Here is a 20,452-nt window from a genome sequence, read left to right on the forward strand (position 1 = left end):
GAACAAGCAAAACAAAGGAATAAATGAATGAATAAAAATTTTGAACTGTTAATTCCTTAAGACCTTGATAGGTATTCGTGGGTAAGCAATTTTATACTATTTTATAAAACTGTTTTCAGCTGTTTGTAGTCAGGGTCAGGTGCCAGGCACCTAGACACCCCCCTCCCCATTCCCAGGAAGGTTTTGGCCAAACCTGCATCCACCAACTTGGCAATGCGTTCGAGGCCCTGGCAGGCCCTGACTCAGCAGGACCGTCTCACCCTCCACAGCCACCACAGCCATGTGGGCCAACACCCAGCCTGTGCCCCCTGCCTCACGCCTCTCTGCCGGCGCGGTTCTCTCCCAGTCTGACTCTAAATGCAAAAGGAACAGCACCCAAAGAACAAGGGAGGCCGGAATGTTGACGTTATTAAATCAAATATACAGAGTGCTTCCTTTAATATGTACACATTTACAAAAATGCACTTTCACGAGGAGGGGCGGCCGGGGCCGGCAGGTGGGCAGCGCCTGGTGCCACGGCACGTGTGGACAGTTGCGAGGGGTCTGTGTGAAGGCACTTGTCACAAGCTTCGATACTGCCGCCATCCCAGGAGGGGAGAACTGCGCAGCAGGAAGGGCACTTCTGAAAGCACAGTGGAGATCGCTGGAGCGGGCGTTCTGGGCAGGAGGAAGCACAGACGGCAGGCGGGGCGGACTGGCCAGCAAGCGCGAGGTCGACCTGCTGGCCTCAGGCCATACCGATGACCTCAGGCCCCACTAACAACCACAGGTGCGCCAACAGCCACGGGCCGTGCCGTCGGCCGGGGCCGCATCAATAACCAGGGTCCCACCGACCACCGTAGGTCCCACCGACAGCCACGGGTCCCACTGACAGCCACGAGTCCCACTGACAGCCACAGGCCACACCATCAGCCACGGGTCCCACCGACAGCCATGGGCCACACCAACACAGCCATGGGTCTCACCGGCACTTTGGCCTGGAGCCACAGAGAAACCCGAGTGAGGAATAAAAGGAAGATTCTGTAAACAGTGCACAACCTCTGGTAACAAACGCTACGATTTGGTGAGGACGCAGACACCCTTTGCTCTCTCCTGCCGTACAGCGAGTGCCACGCACGGAAACTTTACAAAAATAGCAACTATCCGAGAATACTCCATTGTTTTCGGCCTGACAGTTACTGAATAATTTATACAAGGTTAAAGAAACGTAGAAAATAAACATTTGTTTTTTGTTTTTGGTGGTTTTTTTACACAAAATAAAGAAACTATGCACATGGCCTTGGCCTCCAGGTCCGGCAGACGGCATGGCTCCCACCGAGGGCCCTGGGTCCCGGCCCAGCTGGCGGCCGCCCCTACTCCTTGCCAGTGTAGCGGGCCTCATTGATGCTCCTGACCGCGCGGTTGTCCACTTTGGGGCCCGAGGCCCAGTGGGCCGGCCTCCCGGGCGAGCAGCCAGGATCTTTGGTGAATTTGTGCGAGAGGAACTTCTCCGCCTCCAGGGAGTCCTCCTCACCGCGGCCTAGATCCTCATCCTCCTCGTCCTCCCTGACGCCCGCGTGGCCAGCCGGCCCGGGCAGCGCCTCGTCTGCCCTGCGCGGCGGCGGCGTGAAGTTCTTGCACTGGTAGAGCACGTCCTTGTGGCCCCCGCCGCCCCACGGGCCGCCCCCCGGCCGTTCGATGGGGTTGCGGATGGGGTTGAGCGGGGCCCACTGGTTGTTGGTGCTCTCCTCCCGCGGCAGCCGGCTCCTCTCCCGCTCTTTCCTGCGCTTGCGTGTCCACCACACGCACAGGACCACGCACGCCAGCCACAGCACGCTGAAGGCACCACACAGCACGGGCACCAGCAGACCTGGGGACCGGGGAGAAGAGCCGGTAGGCACTGAGGCCTGGGTGCCTGCAGGGCACTAGCCACACACATCCAGGCCTGGGAGGGCCCTGCTGGCCAGGCGGCCAGGCCCCACCCTCTGGTTCCTGGCTTGTGGGGAGGGTCCCAGGACGGGGGCTGGGAAGGTCGGGTTGTGGGGCTGGGCGGCTGGGGGAGCAGGTGCCAGGGACTTCTGTGTTCCTGGTGGCTGGCAGGATCGGCCGGCTCTATGCCAATGCCTGAGTTGCCCGCCTGGCACCTTCCCAGGGGCCCACCTCCCATGCTTACCTGTGGAAGAGCCGCCCATAACGACTGTCTCCACCTTCACCTCAGTGACAGCCAGGAGCAGTGAGCCGTTCCCCCGCTGGGTGATGGCGGCCACGATGGCATGGGCCGCACCCTGGATCAAGCTGCTGTCAGGCAGGTCCCTCGCAGGGCTGAAGGACTGCGGCAAAGAAAGGCGTTGGGGGGATGGCCCGAGAGCCCCAGGCTCCCAGGAATTTGCCCCCAATACTGAGGCTCTGGCCATGCTGGAGCATGGTGGGCACACAGGAGAGCCCGGGGTCCTGCAGTGGGGGCCTCACCACCAGGCAGTAGTGGCGGGGGGAAGTGGAGGGGTGGAGGGTGGCCCCGTCCAGGCACACAGGAGAGCCTGGAGTCCTGCGGTGGGGACCTTACCACCAGGCAGTGGGTCGGTGGGGGGTGTGGCTCCATTCACTGACGCCTGCTCCGAGATGGCCATCCCTTCTCGTCAGCTCCCAGCCCTCACCCCCACCTATGGGCCACGCCCCAAGGGCACCACAAACCTAGTGCCTTCACGAGGCCACAGCAACCCGGGGCTGTGCCCCTGCCTCCACCACGTCCCTGATGGCGCCATGCCCGTGCTGGCATACTTCTCACATCTTCCCCCTGCCCCTACTGCCCTTCCATCACCCAGCAGCACCCACCCATGTCCCCCACCCCATCTGCAGCCTCAGGGCACCAAAACACTGCACATCCCTCCTGTGCCTGGCCATGGCCTCCACCTGCTACGCTGTGCCATAGCCACACCCACTGCTCTGCACACACACTCATCATGTTCCAGAACATTCCCTCCCCTCTCCAGGCACATCCCCACTCCAGTCTCACCCGACCCCCTTGGTATCCACTCACATCTGACACCCCCCAAGGCCAGGGCAGGTGCCAGTCCCAAAGCAGGCCTCCCAGGGCAGACTGAGCCCGCGGACTCTCCTGCTGCCTGTGACGTGGGGACACAGAGGCAAAGACAGAGCAGGGGACCAGGCGAGGATGCAGCTGCAGGGGAAGCGGGCTCCACACCACAGCCCTGCATGTCCCCAGTGCTGGCCAGGCCCAGGGAGTAGTTCTATGAGCCTGCAGCATGGGCAGTGAGGGGCCGCAGCCCCAGTCTGGGGAGACATGCCTGCCTGCAGTCCCTCCGCACCATGACTAGCCTAGCCAGAGCCTCTGCCCAGCACAGCCAGGACCTGCATAGGACTGGACCCAGGGCCCACCCAGGTGCTGCTCCCCACTGGCACTCACCACAGCCACCTCCACTGCACTGGCCCCGGAGGACGCCCGGTCGCAGAGCAACACCAGCAGGCGGTCCCGTGCCACAGCCCTCGTAGCTGGCAGGGAGCGGATCCCGGAGCAAATGGCGCCCACTGTGGTGCCCTGGGCAGAGACAGGCAGTGCATGGGCAGGGCAGGGCCATGAACCTGACAGCTACGTCCCTGGACTGGCACTGTGGGTACACGCAGGACACATCCTGTAGCCCGCCCAGGAGAGCAGAGCAGGGATGCCCAGGGTCTAGTGGGGGCAGCTTCCCACCCGGCTGTGCCCTATACCAGGAGGCAGGAGTGACGGTGCCCACTCGCCTGCCCTCATGGCAGAGCCAGCTCCACCTGCAGGGCAGTGGGGGGAAGAGAGGCAGGGGCGGGGTACAGTGGGTCTCCTCCAGTTCTGAGCCCCTTCTGGGAGACGGGGGCCCAGCTCCAAGCACACAGCAGACAAAGCTGGGTCCTTGGCTAGGGCAAAACTGCCCACAGCGCTGCAGCCCAAGAGCTGGGGTGAGGCAGCCATGGCACCATCAGTCCAGGCCCTCAGGACAGCTGGACAAAGAGGCACCCCCAGCTGGCTGCTCTCCCGGCCTCCTCTGCCACCCACACCCAGCACCAGGCCCAATGCCCCTCTCATCTCACCCCACAGGGCCACTCTCTGTGACCAAGAGTGACTCTGCTCAGCCAGCCAGGGCCTCCCTGCCCCACGGGGCTAGGCTTTGGCCATGCCACAAGCAGATGCCGGCGTGTGGCCTCTGCAAGCTCAGATGCCACCAGGCCCCTCACCTGGGGCACATGGTCACGGTTGAAACGCAAGGTGAGGCGGGCGCAGTTATTGTCCAGGTGGCCGGAGCGCGGCAGGCAGGGGGTGCTCGGTGGCTCTTCTGTGCCGCACTCCCCCCAGGCCTCACAGGGTGGTCGCAGACACTGGCCTGGGGCCTTCTCCAGGCACCTTTGCCCCGGCGGGCACTGGGCGCTCAGGGCCTCGGGCTGGCCGGCCAGCAGACAAGGCTTCCACCCGCACCACACCTGGGCAGTTACGCACAGGAGGGTCAGATGCAGGCACACAGATGAGGACCCACAGGCGGGCACAGGCCCCATGCCAGGGAAGAACACCGCCCAGGTCTGTGAGTCCCAGCCCACCCCCCACCCAGGGCTCCCAGGGAGGCAGGCCAAGCTCCACACCAGAAAGGGCAGGCAGAGCAAGGCAGAACCCAGACCAGGCCTCAGTTTTCCCAACTGCACACTGAAGCATGGGGCCTGGCTGAGCTCCCTCCTCCCTGGGTGTCCCTCAAGTGGGGGCAGACAGCTCTCAGCCCATCCTGACCCCAGCACCCGCCTCCTGATCTCACAGAGTGGTCAGGGTCAGCGTGCACCAGCCTCGGGCAGGGCAGGGAGGCTCACAGGCAGCCCGCACCTTGCTGCAGTCACGGCGGCCATCCAGGCAGCGGCAGCTGTTGCAGTCTTCCACCCAGGAGCTTCCGTGTGGGAACGGAGTGCCCCGGGACCAGCAGGACCTCCCAAACCCGATCACTGTGGGGAGAAGGGGCTCAAGGGTCAGCAGTGTGCATTTGGCCCTCGGGGCTGGGTCTCACCCATGGCCCCCAACCCGCCCCAGGCCAGGGCAATCACACGGGGCCTACCTTCCTGGCACCGGGGGCCGGCTCGGCCAGGGGGGCAGCTACAGCGATACCCGTTGATCTCATCCACACACGTGGCCCCGTAGGCGCAGGGCGAGGACTGGCATTCGTCAATGTCTGCGGGGAGAGCGGCTGCTGCTGAGCACGGTGAACGGCCGCCGCAGGACCCGCATGGCCTAGGGCAGCGGGGAGCCAGTGGCACGCGGGCGCAAGGCCCAGGCCGATGAGAAGCAGCCCCTAGGCCGGCACAGAGGCCTCGCCAGCCCTGCAGGTCCCACCTGCCCCAGCACCCAAGCTGCCACCTGCCCGAGGCCTTCCTGAGCCTAGCCTGACCCTGGCCCAATAGCACCCTCCTCCATCTGCTTCTGCAGTGGGCCTGTCCCATCCTGGGTTAGCCCCAGCTGCTGCGTTGGACCAGCCAAGGGGTGCTGGACAGATACCTGGGCCGACACCCAGGGACAACAGCCCTGCGGCCACAGAGGAGCCCATGTCAAGCTGCATGCTCCAACCCCCACAGCTCCCTTGGCCTCGGTCTGGTCCCCCGGGCTGGCCCCCCTCCAGTCACTTGGCAGGGTACACCGCAGGAACCCCACAGGGCACAGTCATGTGGGGAAACTGAGGCTCAGAGAGAGGCAGGAAGTGGCTGTGGCCACACTGCCCTTCAAGGGATGTGGACGTTGATGTCCCCAGACTCCTGACACCTCGGCTGGGCTGGAAGGGCTCCCGGGCTGGGGCTGTCTGTCATCCCAGGCCACTCACTGATGCGACAGTCAGGTCCCGCGAAGCCAGCCGCACACTCGCAGCGGAACCAGTTGACGCCGTCAACACAGATGCCACCGTTGTAGCTGCAGAGCAGAGGGCGGGCATCAGGCGGCCCCCGCGATATGCCAAGTCCCACCCACCCCTGCTGCGGCCCCCGGGTGCCACTCACCAAGGCAGAGGGTTGCAGTCGTTGGTATCTGGTTTGGGAGAAGAAGGAGAAGGCAGGGGATCAGTACCCACCCCCCAAGCGTGCCAGGCACGGTCCAGGCTGGCTTGGCGTGATCGGGCTGTGGGGCTGGGGAGGGCATCAAGGAGGGTGCCTTTTGCTGGGGGCAAGGGCAGCCAGGGGAGGGGCTGGCAGAAGGGGATGGGGGGAGAGTCGGGGACAGGGATGTCGTCTGTGGGTGTCCCTCCCGTGCTCACTGTGAGTGCAAGTGCGGCCCTCCCAGCCGTCCCGGCAGATGCAGGAGAAGGAGGCACCGCTGCCCACGCAGGTGCCCCCGTTCACACAGGGGTTGGGCAGGCAGCTGCTGTTCTTGGCTGCAAGGAGAGGAGGAGGAGGGAGCTTCTCACCTGGCCCTGCGCAGGCCCTGGGTCTCCATACCACACCCCCAACCCAGACAGGGCAGACAGACCCAGGGGCGAGGGGCAGGTGTGGCCCTCAAAAAAGACCCCTCCGCCCATCACGCCCAAGGGAGCGGCGCCGGGGAGGGCCCATGCCCAGCGGTCACAGGGGCGTCGGGGGCTCCTCACCAACGGTGCAGGTGCTGCCCTTCCAGCCGGGGGGGCAGGCGCAGCGGAAGGTGTCCCCGCTGTCGTAGCAGGTCCCGCCGTTGCTGCAGGTGTACGTGTCGCACTGGAACTCGCCTGTGGGCACATGGGCCGCTCAGCAGGTGGGCCCCAGACCGCCAGGGCCAGGGTCGGCGGCCGGGGCCTGCGGGCACTCACGTGAGTGGCAGGTCTTGCCCTTCCAGCCGTCGTCGCACGCGCAGTAGAAGTCGTTGACCAGGTCGTAGCAGCGGCCGCGGCTGTGGCAGGGATCGGGAAGGCAGTCGTTGGGATCTGGGGGCGAGGACGCCGGTCAGCAGGCGGGGGGTCACCGGCACTCAGGGAGGGCTTCCCGGGGGAGGAAGCCCTGGAGCTGGGCCAAGGGAGGACAGAGAGGGGCAGGGAAGGAGCGTCGTGGCGGGGAGCCGACCCCAGGTATGGGGGAGCCTGAGATTCCACCCCGTGGTGGCAGCACCCTCTGGCCAGGCCCTTCCGGGTACTGGGCCTGCGGCACCCAGACAGTAGCCCACCTCAGGGTGATGAGGGGCCCACAGGGGTGGAGGCACAGGCCGCATGGGCGGGCGCTGGAACACTCACTGGTGTCGCAGAGCTCGCCCTCCCAGCCGCTGGGGCAGAAGCAGCGGAAGGCGTCCACCTCGTCAATGCACGTGCCCCCATTGCGGCAGGGCTGGCCCAGGCAGTCGTCAATGTCTGCAGAAGCAAGCAGGGTGAGCCAGGGCCTCAGGCCAGCCCAGCCCCACCACCAGCCCGCTGTTCACAGCCACTCACTCTCATGGCAGTAGGTGCCAGTAAAGCCACTGTCACAGACGCAGGAAAAGTTGCCCCCTGGCTGGCTGACGCAGCGTCCATGGGGGCCACACACGCCAGAGGCTGCTGCGCCAGGCGCCCCGGGCCCTGCATCCGACCCGCAGCCGTCGATCACTATGGCAGGCAGTACGGTCAGGAGTCAGGCCCGCCCCTGCCCACCATCTCCCCCACCACCCCACGCCGCCCCCAGCACCTCTGCAGGCCCCGCCAGGGCACGGCTCGCGTGGCACGGAGCAGTTCTTGCCACCAAAGTCATCAGGGCAGGCGCAGTAATAGTCACCCTCTAGGTTATAGCAGCGAGCGCCATTCCGGCAGGGGCTCGGCTCACAAAGGTCGACATCCACCTGCAGGGTAGGGGGTGCCTGTGAGAGCCCAGGCCAGGCCTCTGTCCACATGAAGGTAGATCCCTGGGAACCCCCAGGCCCCTCTGCCCTGGGCCTGGCAGTGCCAGCCAGAGTCCAAGATCCCTGCCCACCTGAGACTGCCCAGGCCTTGTCAGCTGAACGTAGCTACCTGTGGGCCCCCACCCCCACCTCCACTGCAGCCCAGCTTCCTCAGCATCCCTCGGGAGGGATGTGGCCTTGGCCCCTGCTGCTGGCAGGAAGGACAGCTCCTGAGCACCTCACACACTGCCTGGCCACCCTCAGAGCCAAGACTGAGGGTCTTTTCCAGGGCCAGCCACTGCCATGCTTACAGGTTCTGAGGTCAGACCCCTGCCCTGGGCTCCAAGAAGCCCTCTGGACAGGAGGCCCATCCCCTGCACCGGAGGCCCACCCTCTGCACCACGACCAGGGCAGGATTGAGGGTGGCCGAGGGTGGTAGGGAGGTGGGTGGGGGGAGGCAGGGAAAAAGGAGAGGTAAGGGGTGGGGGTGGTAGGGTAGGGGGTGGTAGGGAGGCAGGTAACGGGGAGGCAGGGGTGAGGGAGGTGGGGAAGGGGTGGTAGGGAGGCAGGTAACCGGGAGGCAGGGGTGGGGGAGGTGGGGAAGGAGTGGTAGGGGGAGGCAGGTAACCGGGAGACAAGGGTGGGGGAGGTGGGGAAGGGGTGGTAGGGAGGCAGGTAACAGGGAGGCAGGGGTGGGGGAGGTGGGGAAGGGGTGGTAGGGAGGCAGGTAACGGGGAGGCAGGGGTGGGGGAGGTGGGGCAGGGGTGGTAGGGAGGCAGGTTATTTTAGAGGCACGGGGAAAGGGGAGGTTGGAGGAGGGGGTCCAGCACCAAAAGATGGTCAGAGGGAGGCGAGAGCATCAGCCCCGAGAGAGATGCCCACTCCAACCCAGGACTCACTCATGACAGGTGCATGCCCGTCCACCATCAGGCACCCACCCTACTCCACATACTCTGCCCGCCAGAGCCCCTTGCCCTCCAGTCCCGAGGGAGTGCACAGTTGGACAGATGGGCCTGGGCAGGCAGCAGCCCAGGGGTTCCTAGCCCAGGCCACCAGGAGACCCATCACAAGCGAGGGCCACAAGGGGCCAAGCCTGGTGACCTGTGACAGCCCCGCTTGCCCACCCAGCACCCAGGGGAGGGCTGAGCCTGGGACGCCGTGGGGACAACTCCCCCTGCGGCACTCCCGGGTCACTCAGGCCCCATGGTCGGGGACGAGGCCTGCCCTACAGCTCCTAGAGCAGCAGGTGGGGCAGGGTGGCCAGGCAGACCTCACCTCACATAGAGGCCCGGAGAAGCCCTGGGGGCAGTGGCAGCGGAAGCCGTCGGCCAGGTCCTCGCAGAGACCGCCGCTGTGGCAGGGGCTGCTGGCACACTCGTCTCGTTCCAGCTCGCAGTGCCGGCCTCCGAAGCCCCGTGGGCACACGCACTGGTACCCATTCACCAGGTCCTGGGCAGGCCAGCCAGGTGAGCCTCCCACAGGTACCCCGACGGCCCCGCAGCACCCACGCCACACCCCCTCCCGGCCCCGCCTCACCTTGCAGGTGCCCCCGTGCTGACACTGCCCGCGACAGTCGTTGACGTCTGGGGGCAGAGGAGCAGGGTCAGAGGCGGGGTCCCATGTGCCTCGGCCCACCCGCCGGCGCCCACCCGCCATACTGACTGATGTGGCAGTTGATGCCCTTCCAGCCCGGGATGCAATCACAGTAATAGCCGCCAATCAGGTTTTTGCAAGAAAAAGCGTTAAGGCACGGCTTCCCTTCACACTCATTGGCGTCTGTGAAAGAGACAAGGGGGAGCCGTGGGGCTCGGGCCCTGCCTGCCCTACAGCACCGGCACCTGGCGCCCGCAGCCCAGCAGCTCCAGCAGCAGCCCCAGCAGCCCGCATGCGTGGCCCATGTTCCTGTGCACACACTCGGAACCCTTACCCAGCTGGCAGGTAGCCCCCACCCACTGCTCGGGGCAGATGCACTCGAAGCCGTCCACCTGGTCCACACAGGTGCCACCGGCCGCACACGGGTTCGAGGCACACTCATCGATGTCTGCAGAGGATGGAGAAAGGTGGGGCCCTGGCAGTGTGAGCCGTGGGGATAAGGTCCCCATGGGCAGGTGGGGCCGCAAGCCTGGGTCTTCCTGCCACTTGTCCTCGCCAAGCCAGCCACAGCCACACGTGTGGACTTGACCACTGCACCCCATCCCCGGCGAGTTGCCCCACTCCCAGACCCCTACTGATGCCAGGCGGGAGTCCCCCACTCATGTGCAGACACTCACCAAGGGCACAGGTGGGCCCGCTCCAGCCCGACGGGCAGTGGCATTCGAAGCCGGATGGCACCTCATGGCAAGAGCCCCCATTGGCACATGGGTTGGAGGTGCAGGCATGCTCAGCTGCAGAACCACAGGGAGAGGCAGAGCTGGCAGCGAGGCCCCCAGCTTGCCACAGGCACGCCTCCCCAAGCCCACAGGTTCCGAAGCTGGGGGTCAGGGGCCCACCACACAAGAGGCCAGAGGGATGGGGCCTGACCAGCTCCCAAGGGAACCAGTCCCTGCCTGGCCAGAACTTGGGCAGCAGGCCCCCCACGTACCCTTCTCACAGTTCCTGCCCGAGTAGCCATCGGGGCAGGTGCAGCGGTACTGGTCGGGCTCAGCGTTGATGCACGTGCCTCCGTTGGTGCACGGGTGGTGGCTGCCACAGTAGTTCAGGTCTGGGGGCAGGGGTGGGATGCTCAGGGGAAAAGCAGGCCCCCCGCTCCCCGACAACCCACCCTTCGATGGTAGAGCATCAGGCCCACCACCCCCCACCACTACCTTTGTCGCAGAGCAGGCCGCCCCAGTTGGTCTCACAGTTGCACTGCCAGGGCTCCACGCAGCTGCCGTGCACGCAGCCGGGGTATGGGACACACTCATCGCAGAACCTCCCTTGCCAGCCGTAGCTGCACCTGGGGGAAGGCGGAGGGGCGCAAGACCCAGTGAGCTGTGGCACCTGAAAGGGTGGCAGAGGAGCCAGGCACAGTCACCCAAGCCACACCCAGGAGCGGCACCTCAGGCCTTTGAACTGGAGCAGCCCGAGCCGGGCAGGGGTTGCGGCCCCGCAGGCCAGCCCCACTGTCACGGGCATTCCCGGCCGCTGGCTGCCGGCGGTCAGTCCCAGCTGTCCCGTCACTCCTCCCTGAGCTATTTTGGGACTCACTCGTGAGCTGGGCCCTGAGAGCAGGCGCCAGGAAAGGAAGGCCCTGCCGGGACCCCGGGGATGAGAACGCCGGCTCGGACTCACCACGTGCTGCAAGGGCTGGGTGGCACCAGGGGCTGGGCAGGCCGGTGGGCAGCAGGGGAGCACTCCTGGCCCTGCCTCGGCCATGTGGCCCTGGGCACAGCACATACCCTCACCCCCACCTCAAAGATAGTCATTTCGCTCGCTCCCAGTCAAGTCCCACAAGCTACCCATCTCATAGATGGGGCTACTGAGGCCCACAGGCTAGCCTGGGCTGGCCCTGCTCAGGGCAGTTCCTGACCCTGCAGGAGCTCCACCTGCACCCTGGAAACGAGAGGCCTCGTGGCCCCCCGGCCACAACCCCCAGGCCTCGCCCTGCTCCAGGCTATCGGCCAACGTCCCGTCTTGGGAGTCCTCCAGAAGAGGGCAGGTGGCCAGGGAGAACTTGGCCTGACTCAAGGGTGCCTCCGTCAGGGGAGAGAGCCATGACGACACCCCAAGGCCCAGCGGGCTGCCATCCAGGCCCTGCCGGGACTCCCAGGGGGCCCTTCCTAGAACTCTCTGGTCCTGCAGGATGGGAATGTCGTCCAGGCCACGTCACTTCCACACCGGCACCCGCAACACTTTATTTTTGTAAAAGGAAAGAACCACGGCCCTTCCTGAGCCGCCCTCAAGCCACACAGCCAGCACCGAAGGCCTATCAGCCCAGTTCAGCTGCCACAAATGGGGAAACTGAGGCTGGGGAGAACGTGTCTCCAGCATCCAGCCCAGCATGGTATCCAGCCCAGCATGCACAGTGGCCCATGCGGGTGGCCTCGCGTCCCGCCTGCAATTCCTCCTCCATGGACATAGAGGCCCAAGCTCAGGGTGGGGCTGTGACACACCTTGGGTCATCCGCCAGGGAGCGCCACAGCCGGGCTCAGAGCCCAGACCTCGTGGGTCCCAAGGGCGTGCTCTCAACCCTGGGCGGGGCAGCCCACGCCAGGCCCCCACCTCCTGGTTTCCCCAGCCAGCAGCCCCAGGGCCCTGGAGAGGCGGTGGCAGGAAGGCATGGCCATCTCCGCAGCATCCGGTGGGGGGGGCGTCCTGCACTGGAACCTGAGCCGAGGCTGTCAGCAACAGCTGGGCCTCCCCCACAGGGCCAGCAAGAGGGGCAGGCGGGGCTCACCTACTGCCCCCACCCACCAGGCCCCCCGGACTCCGTCTCCTCATCTTCCTGTGGGGAAAGGGCAGGGATGGCCAGCTTCCCTACTGCCTTCCTCCAGCCTTGGTGGGACATCGCGGCTGCCAGCCAACAGCCATCCAGGGAGGGTGGCACTGCCATCCAGGTTGTGTGATGCACGCTGGGCCAGGCGAGGGTGAGCAGGGCCGACTCCCGTGGGCCTACATCTACATCTGCCCAGACCAGGCCCACCCTGTTGCACTTTCTGAGACTCAACCTGCCGGGAATCCCTGCGTGTGCAAGTGACCAGGTGGGCGACCCCAGCCCTCCTTGCCTCCCTGCTCTGGGACCAGCCAGGAAAGCTCCTCACAGCCCTCCAGGCCACTCAGCCGTGGGGCCTGTGGAAAGGTCACCCACCTCCCCACCTTGGCTCCCAACTCAGCTGGTTCCCAAACCCCCACTCCTCTCTGCAACGCCATGCTGTGTGATCCTGGGGAAATCACTCAGCCTCACTGTGCTCCAGGGTCCTCGTCCCATGGAGGCAAACCCACTCCTCAGAGGGAGGTTCCGGGAGCCCTGAAATCCAAGGCTGGCTGGAGGGTGGTACTCACCTCCACCTGCTGTCTCTCCATCCACTTGTGCCCCTCTCTCGGGCTCCCCAGCTTGCTCACACACACTAAGCACCACGGCTCGAAGCCCACGCCCACCCCAGACCCTGGGCCCCAGTCCCTCTGGTTCCCCCCCGCGACTTCTCTGCTCCACTCTAGGGCAAAGCTGCCAGTCCCCTGGCTGGATCCCCCCCACACCCTGGTCCGGGTCCAGAAACCTCCACTGTCCGGACTTGGCTGCAGGGCCCCAGCCACTCCCTCGTGGAGGCCCTTGCTGGCTCCTCATCCATCCGCCCTGACCTGCGGCAGCTGGGACTTGCTTCTTGGCCTCTCTCCTCTCCGTCTTTCCCCCTTTGCTGTCTGGGCTTTCTTTCTTTTTTTTTTTTTTTTTTTTTGAGACGGAGTCTGGCTCTGTCGCCCGGGCTGGAGTGCAGTGGCCGGATCTCAGCTCACTGCAAGCTCCGCCCCCCGGGTTTACGCCATTCTCCTGCCTCAGCCTCCCGAGTAGCTGGGACTACAGGCGCCCGCCGCCTCGCCCGGCTAGTTTTTTGTATTTTTTAGTAGAGACGGGGTTTCACCGTGTTCGCCAGGATGGTCTCGATCTCCTGACCTCGTGATCCGCCCGTCTCGGCCTCCCAAAGTGCTGGGATTACAGGCTTGAGCCACCGCGCCCGGCCTGTCTGGGCTTTCAACACTGCCTGAATGCCACAGGCCCCCCACAGACCCCGCGGGGCTGAGGCCAGGCCTCTCCCACGAGCTTTCTGGGTATCTCTGGGGACAGGGCGGGCATCGCCTCTCCACATCCACCTAACCTCTGCCCTGCCTGCTCCCCTGCGGCAGTCCTCCTTCAGTCACGATGGCTCCACTACGCAGCGGCTTGGGGTTCTTCCTGACCCCAGACTCTTCCTCCTTGATTAAATCCATCCACAAACCCCTGGGCTCCAACCCAGGATGCCTGCAGGACCCGTGCCCCTCTCCCCCTTCCGCTGGCCCCTCCCCCCGAACCCCCACATGCCCCACAGCAGCCTCCTCCTCACAGCCTGCCTCTCACAGCCTCCCGTCTGGTGCTTCTCCACTCAACAGCTACCACAGCCTTCCCACCCACCTTGCCCAGCTACAAACCTGCCAGCAGCCCCTTCCTCTCTCCCTGGTCCTGCAGGCCTCATCTCCCACCACCGGTCTGCTCTGCCACCCCTCGCCTGCTGGTCTCACTTGTCGGCCGCTTGCCGCCTACCCCCCCACATGGACAGGGTTACTGTGTCCTCTGCCCGTGCCCCATCTTTGGGTGGCCTGCAGCCTCCAGGTCTCTGCCGCTTGGTGATGTGACTGTCCATCCAGCCTCCCCAATCTCTCCTCACCATCCTCACAGGGCTGCCGCCATCAGACATACCCCACGCTCAGACACGCACCTACTGCACTAAGGAGCATCCCGAGCACACGGCCCGGCTCTCACAGGCTGCGCGCGCGACCTCCAGCCAGCGCCGGGTGACTCCTGAGAGCAAGGCCGCGTGTGCCAGCGAGGATGTGAGGGCAAAGGGTGCGAGGGCAAAGGCGGGCTGGCGGCACACTCACCTGCACTCCCCAGGCACGGTGCATCCCCCGTGGAGCAAATTACACCCTTGTTTACACACAGCTGCGAACAGAGAGGAGCGAGAGGCACCGCTGCAGCCAGCCTGGCGGCAAAGCGCGTGCCCAGGGCCCTGCCCGAGGCCCTCCCTGCCCTCCACGTGGCCCGGCAGCCCCCTCACCTTCCTTGCACTCCTTCCCCATCCAGCCATCCATGCAGGCCTTGTTGCCATACTGGTCGCAGGTGTAGTGGCCAAAAAAGTCGTTGCGGGGCCGGCAGAACTTGTTGCAGGTGGCGCTGTAGTAGTTCTCGTCACAGCGCACACGGATCTGCAGCTCCAGGTGCGCCACGTGGCCGCTGAAGTGCAGGCTCTTCCAGCGGTCCTCCGGGTTGATCATGCCAGCATGCGACACCCGCTCGATCAGCAGCTCCTCTTGGGGAGGCGGCACAGTCAGCACAGGCCAGAGACACCAGCCCAGCCAGGTGGCCTCCAGGAACAACGGGGACGGGGCAGAAGTCTGCGGCCGCCGCAAGGCCGGGGCACAGCAGGCGGCAGCAGCACTCCGAGGGCAGGGCCCCTGGCCAGACTGCTACAGAAAGCTCAGGGCCCCGAGAGGCCTATCCCTCCCACCACCAAGCCTGCGCTCCTGCTCCCACCTTAAACGCAGAGGGCTGGGGGGCCCAGCTAGGGGCGGGGGGTCCTGCAGGGAGGGCTGCCGAGACCATGGGCTCCACAGAGAAGGCATGACTGCTGCCAGGGGGTGAGTCCCGTCTCCCACACCTGTGCCCACCCACCCACAGCCCTGCTCCAACACCTGCACACAGCTGGGCACCGTGTCCAGCCCTCACCGGCACAGGCATGGCGCTCAGTTGCCCTCCCCTCTCCTGTGCTGTGACTTGCTCCCAGAAGTGCCAAACACCGCTACCGTCCCCACCTTAAAACAACCCTCCCCTCAGGCCCCCAAGACAGGCACAGGTCCTGAGACCTGCCGGCTAAGCCTCACTTTAAGTAAGACAATGGGAGATCAGGGGCCAGGGGCACCGCAGCTGCTGGTGCTGGTATGCAAAGCCCGTGATGCCAGTCCCTGCGCTTCGGCACAGGCTCGATGTTTTCCACAATAAAGGGTGAACAGGTCCTCCAGACCCCAGCTCTCCCGCCTCGTGGGCCAAGGCCTGGGAGGACACTGAGCTGGCCCACTCCCCAAGGGGCCTCCCGGCCGCCCCAGCCTCTCCAGGCCCACATCATCAAGAGCCCTGACGACCTTACTTGGGCCTCAGCCCAACTGTTCCCCAGCCACCCCCTCAGGGAACACCACTGCCCTGAGTTGCTGGGGTCCCCACAGCTGCTGCTCCCCACCTGGCACCCCTGCTGCCATCCCTGCCCTGTAAACAGCCCCTCCACTCTGCTGGCAGCCAGGATGCCCTGGCCCTGCTCTCTCACCACCTCCAACCCATTGGCCAACCCCATGTCTCCACTTCTGAGAGCAGCCAGAGTCTCCCTCATTCCCTCAGACTGCTCCTGGTCCAGGTCACCCTGACACGCCCAGATTCATGGCACAGCTCCTCCTCGGTCTCCGTCCTGGCCCCACAGCCCACCCTCCATAAGGCAGCTAGAGCTTGCCAGACAGAGCCCGTGTCTTCTCAGTGGTGTGCCAGCCCCCATGATCTGAGCCCTGCCCCGGCGGCCCCTCCTGCACAGCAAGCGCGCTCCTGCCTGAGCCTTCACATGAGCAGCTCCCTCGGCCTGCGGGTACTTCCGCATCCACCCACGGAAGTCATCCCCCCATTACCCCTGCGGGGCCCTGCAGAGCCCCTGACCAGATCAGCCAGCTAGCAGGTGGGCCTCAGGGAGAGGGCCCCCAAGGCTCCATGCTCCAGTACAGACAGGTAGAGGGGGCCACAAAGCCAGAGAGACACTCAACGGTGTCCCCTCCACTAAGTCACTGACATGGGCCCCAAAAGAGCACACCCAATAGGAGAACAACATAGGCAAAGCTAGGACTGGGGAAGAGAGTGCATGCACAGCTCTGCAAATCCCAAACGTGGCAGAGCTTCCTGGCAGCCAAAGCAAAAAGGGAAACAGCACACATGATCCTCAGAGTAAAGAAAGGCTTTGTCCCAAGCAGGCAGAGGACATGGGCCCTGCCACAGGTGCCCTGAAGCTGAGAGGCGCTGCCACCTGGCCCAGGGCTCACTCACCATTCGGGGTGGTATCGTTGTCCCAGTCCCAGGCCTCCACGATGAGGGTGAAGGAGCGCTGCAGATATGGAGAGGCGGGTCAGGTGCCTGAGGCCACACCTGCCTGCTTTATTCAGGGTGGGACAGGGCCCAGGGCTCCAACCTGCCCCCGGGTCTGCCAGGCTCTGGCCTTTCCTCCCCAGCCAGGGACCCCCTCCTAGAGTCCTCACAGGACCCACCACCCTCCTCATCCTCAGGCCACATCCTCTGCAGACCCCAAAATAACCCAGCTCAAGGGAGGGAGACTGCCCCTCCAGGACATGTGGGCTCAGGGGCCTGGGCTCCCTACCGCTGGGGTGCCAGAGGCCCAGCCTGCCCTGAGCTGGCTTAAGTCAGCATGGAGCACAGGAAGAGCGACCAGGGGGAGAGGTGGGCAAGGGGCAGCCTGGCTGGAGTGGCCACAGACTAGGGCCCCACAGGTAGCCGGGACCTGAGCGTTTCCAGTGGAACCCCTTGGTGCCTCACTGGGGGTGACCACGCGAGAGAATGTGGGGCCCCATCGCCACGCTGGCAGCCTCTACCAGGTGCACGGGGTGGCCAAGGACAGGGCACCCAGCCAGAGTCCCTAACAGGCCCGAGCTCAGGTCCTGCAGGTACATAGCACACAGGCAAACCCACACCCACCTCCACCCCCACACAGGACACGTGGCAGGAGAAGCCCCTGTGGTACGGTTGGGGAAACTGAGGCCAAGAGGTCCTGGGACTGCCCAGCACAGCCTCAGACCATGGCCACTCCTCCCCCTCTGCCCCCGGGCCAGCTGGCCCTTGTACCCCAGCCATGGTGACAGGCGATGCTGTCAGCCAAGCAAAGAGGCCACAGGGCTGGCCCCCTGCTCCACCTAGTGCAGTCCACGGAGACTGTCACTCACAGGCATGCTCAGACAGGTGCGACCCCCAGGACATGCCCTGTACTGCCCAGCACTGGGTACCCACATGCCACAGCCTCTCAGCCCTCACTGCCCAGGAATCCCACAGCTCCACCCCTGGTGTGCCTGTGGCCCCTGAGCCCAGCCCTGGCTCCATCTGGGTAGGGCCCACAGGAGGGGGCTGGGGCTGAGCCACCTCCAGGCCTGCTGGCTTCCCACCCCAGGGGATGCTGCACTGGGCAGTGTCCGGGCAGGCCAGGCTTGTCCATCCCTCAGCGCCCCTTATCCACCCAGCCCCAAAGCCTGGCTATGCTGGGGAAAACCATACTTCCCCAGCAAGGCCCAACCCCATGCCTGCCAGCCCCTCCCTGGTCACCACCCCACCCCGGCCCCGGTGCCTCGGCCCCATCCAGCTAAGGACAGGCTTGGCCTCCCAAGATGTCTCAGAAGAGTACACTCCACGTCCAGCCCTCCCCTAACCAACCTGCTGCCAGCCACACCCAGCCCAGCCTCCAGGACCCCCACCTAGTCCCCCACCCCACACCTCCAACTGTCCCTCAAATATGGACACCTAGGGCCCAACACAGCAGCCAACCTGGGCCTCACTCACGGCTGTGCAACCCTGGCCTCCCTTCCTGAGCCCCTGCCTGCAGAACACCCAGGGATGGCTGGAGGAGCCTCACCCAGCTGGGAGCACAGGATGGAAGTGGGGGGCCATCCCCAACACGCTCCTAGAACCCTCCCTAGCCACGTCAAGCTGTCACCAGGCCCTCAATCCCACCTCTTAAGTCTCCCTTAAACCTGTTTTCCCACATCCGCCATGGTGCCGCCAGGCCACGGGGCCCAGTCCCCGCCCATCTCCGAGGCTATCAGGGTCTGCAAACCTCTGCCTACAGGCACCAGACGATCCCCAGAGCTCTGTCCACATGCCTCCCAAGGCTCCATCCACACCCCCACACAGAGCTCCACCACACCCCCGCTGAGTTCAGTCCATACCCCCCAGAGCTCAGTCCACACCCCCAATAACTCAATCCACATCCCCCAACAGGCTCCATCCACACTCCCCAACAGGGCTCCGTCCACACCCCCAATAACTCAATCCACACCCCCCAACAGGCTCCGTCCACACCTCCCCAGAGCTCCGTCCACACCCCACAAAGACCTCCGTCCACACTACCCCCAGGGCTCTGTACACTCCCGAAGAGTTCCATCCAAGAGCCGCCAAGAGCTCCATCCATATTCCCCGCAAGGCTCCATCCATACCCCCACCGGACTCTGTCCACCCCACCCCCAGCGCTCTGTCTACAACCCCCACCAGGGCTCTGTCTACACCCCGCAAGAGCTTTGTCCACAAATCGCCCCCATCAGCTCCAGCCACACCCCCAACCCCCAGAGCTCTGTCCACACCCTCCCAGCTCACAGCACCCTTGGGGCTCCTGAGGCTCCCACCCATCCCCACCCACCCATCCCAGCCTATCCGCCCATCTGCCAGGAGCACCATCCTTGCAGCTGCACCTGGCCAAGCCCTTCCCCACCCCTGGTGACAGCTGGAGCAACCAGCCGCTTCCCAGGCATCGGGCATTTGGTTCCTTCTTTCCTTCATTCATTCACATTAAGTGTGCAGCAGGCATGCCTCTGCCACCAAGGATGACAACCTATGGCCAGTGGGGCTCGGGGAAAGCAGCAGGGGGCAGGGGCTGTTATTCTTTTTTTTTTTTTTTTTTTTTTGAGACAGTCTCGCTCTGTCGGCCAGGCTGGAGTGCAGTGGCCAGATCTCAGCTCACTGCAAGCTCCGCCTCCCGGGTTTACGCCATTCTCCTGCCTCGGCCTCCCGAGTGGCTGGTACTACAGGCGTCCACCACCTCGCCCAGCTAGTTTTTTGTATTTTTAGTAGAGATGGGGTTTCACCGTATTAGCCAGGATGGTCTCGATCTCCTGACCTCGTGATCCGCCCGTCTCGGCCTCCCAAAGTGCTGGGATTACAGACTTGAGCCACCGCACCCGGCCAGGCTGTTGTTCTAATAAGGCCAGGCCAATGGGTCACGGTGGCTCACGCCTATAATCCTTTAAGAGGCTGAGGCAGGCAGATCACCTGAGGTCAGGAGTTCGAGACTAGTCTGGTCAACATAGTGAATCCCCATCTCTACTAAAAATACAAAAATTAGCCAGCCATGGTAGCAGGAGTCTGTAATCCCAGCTACTCGGGAGGCTGAGGCAGGAGAATCACTTGAACTCAGGAGGCAGAGGCTGCAGCGAGCCGAGATCGCACCATTGCACTCCAGGGCAACCAGGGTGAAACTCCGTCTCAAAAAAAAAAAAAAAAAAAAAAGCCAGGCCAGGCTTTGAAGGGGTGGTGTTGGGATTGAGGCTGCAGGGCATGAGGAAGTGAAGGAGCTGCATCGCAGAGCCCACAAGGAAGCCCACGGGCTGAGAACGCAGAGCCCACGGGGACAGTGGGGTCATACCATAGATCCAGACCCTAGCACGGACTTCCTTCCTGAGGCTAAGCGAAGTGGATGACTGTCGGGGGTCTGAGTGAGGACTTTGGGGGTCTGAGTGAGGACTTTGGGGGTCTGAGTGAGGACTGTCGGGGGTTTGAGTGAGGTCTGTTGGGGGTCTGAGGAATGTTGGGGGTCTGAGTGAGGTCTGTTGTTGGGGGCCTGGGTGAGGACTATTGGGGGTCTGAGAAAGGACCGTTGTTGGGGTCTGAGTGTGGACTGTCGGGGGTCTGAATGAGGTCTGTTGTTGGGGGTCTGAGTGAGGTCTGTTTGGGGTCTGAGTAAGGACTGTCGGGGGTCTAGAGTGAGGTCTGTTGTTGGGGGTCTAAGTAAGGACTGTTGTTGGGGGACTGAGGACTGCTGGGGGTCTGAGTGAGGACTGTTGTTGGGAGTCTGAGTGAGGTCTGTTGTTGGGGGTCTGAGTGGGGTCTGTTGAGGGTCTGAGTAAGGACTGTTGTTGGGGGTCTGAGTGAGGACTGTTGTTGGGGGTCTGAGTGAGGTCTGT

General features: G+C 64.4%; 1 protein-coding gene across 2 annotated transcripts in view; it reads right to left on the reverse strand.

Moving 5' to 3' along the window:
• Positions 1-401: 401 nt before the first annotated feature.
• Positions 402-20,452, reverse strand: part of JAG2 (jagged 2) — a 27,770-nt gene continuing 7,719 nt past the window's right edge. The window contains exons 3-26 of one of the 2 annotated variants that reach the window (XM_025392059.1): positions 16,545-16,602; positions 14,527-14,778; positions 14,351-14,411; positions 10,606-10,736; positions 10,383-10,502; positions 10,072-10,185; positions 9,729-9,842; positions 9,464-9,577; positions 9,338-9,384; positions 9,077-9,250; positions 7,612-7,762; positions 7,380-7,532; positions 7,188-7,301; positions 6,771-6,884; positions 6,576-6,689; positions 6,246-6,362; positions 5,992-6,019; positions 5,820-5,905; positions 5,064-5,177; positions 4,838-4,953; positions 4,207-4,449; positions 3,404-3,535; positions 2,153-2,309; positions 402-1,849 (exon numbers count right to left, since the gene is read on the reverse strand). In XM_025392059.1, the coding sequence (XP_025247844.1) occupies positions 1,353-1,849; positions 2,153-2,309; positions 3,404-3,535; positions 4,207-4,449; positions 4,838-4,953; positions 5,064-5,177; positions 5,820-5,905; positions 5,992-6,019; positions 6,246-6,362; positions 6,576-6,689; positions 6,771-6,884; positions 7,188-7,301; positions 7,380-7,532; positions 7,612-7,762; positions 9,077-9,250; positions 9,338-9,384; positions 9,464-9,577; positions 9,729-9,842; positions 10,072-10,185; positions 10,383-10,502; positions 10,606-10,736; positions 14,351-14,411; positions 14,527-14,778; positions 16,545-16,602 (3,321 nt within the window). In that variant the 3' untranslated portion in view covers positions 402-1,352. The remainder of the gene's footprint in view (positions 1,850-2,152; positions 2,310-3,403; positions 3,536-4,206; positions 4,450-4,837; positions 4,954-5,063; positions 5,178-5,819; positions 5,906-5,991; positions 6,020-6,245; positions 6,363-6,575; positions 6,690-6,770; positions 6,885-7,187; positions 7,302-7,379; positions 7,533-7,611; positions 7,763-9,076; positions 9,251-9,337; positions 9,385-9,463; positions 9,578-9,728; positions 9,843-10,071; positions 10,186-10,382; positions 10,503-10,605; positions 10,737-14,350; positions 14,412-14,526; positions 14,779-16,544; positions 16,603-20,452) is intronic. The other variant, XM_025392060.1, reaches the window with a different exon arrangement.

This window comes from Theropithecus gelada, chromosome 7b, assembly GCF_003255815.1.
Source record: "Theropithecus gelada isolate Dixy chromosome 7b, Tgel_1.0, whole genome shotgun sequence".
NCBI lineage: Eukaryota > Metazoa > Chordata > Mammalia > Primates > Cercopithecidae > Theropithecus > Theropithecus gelada.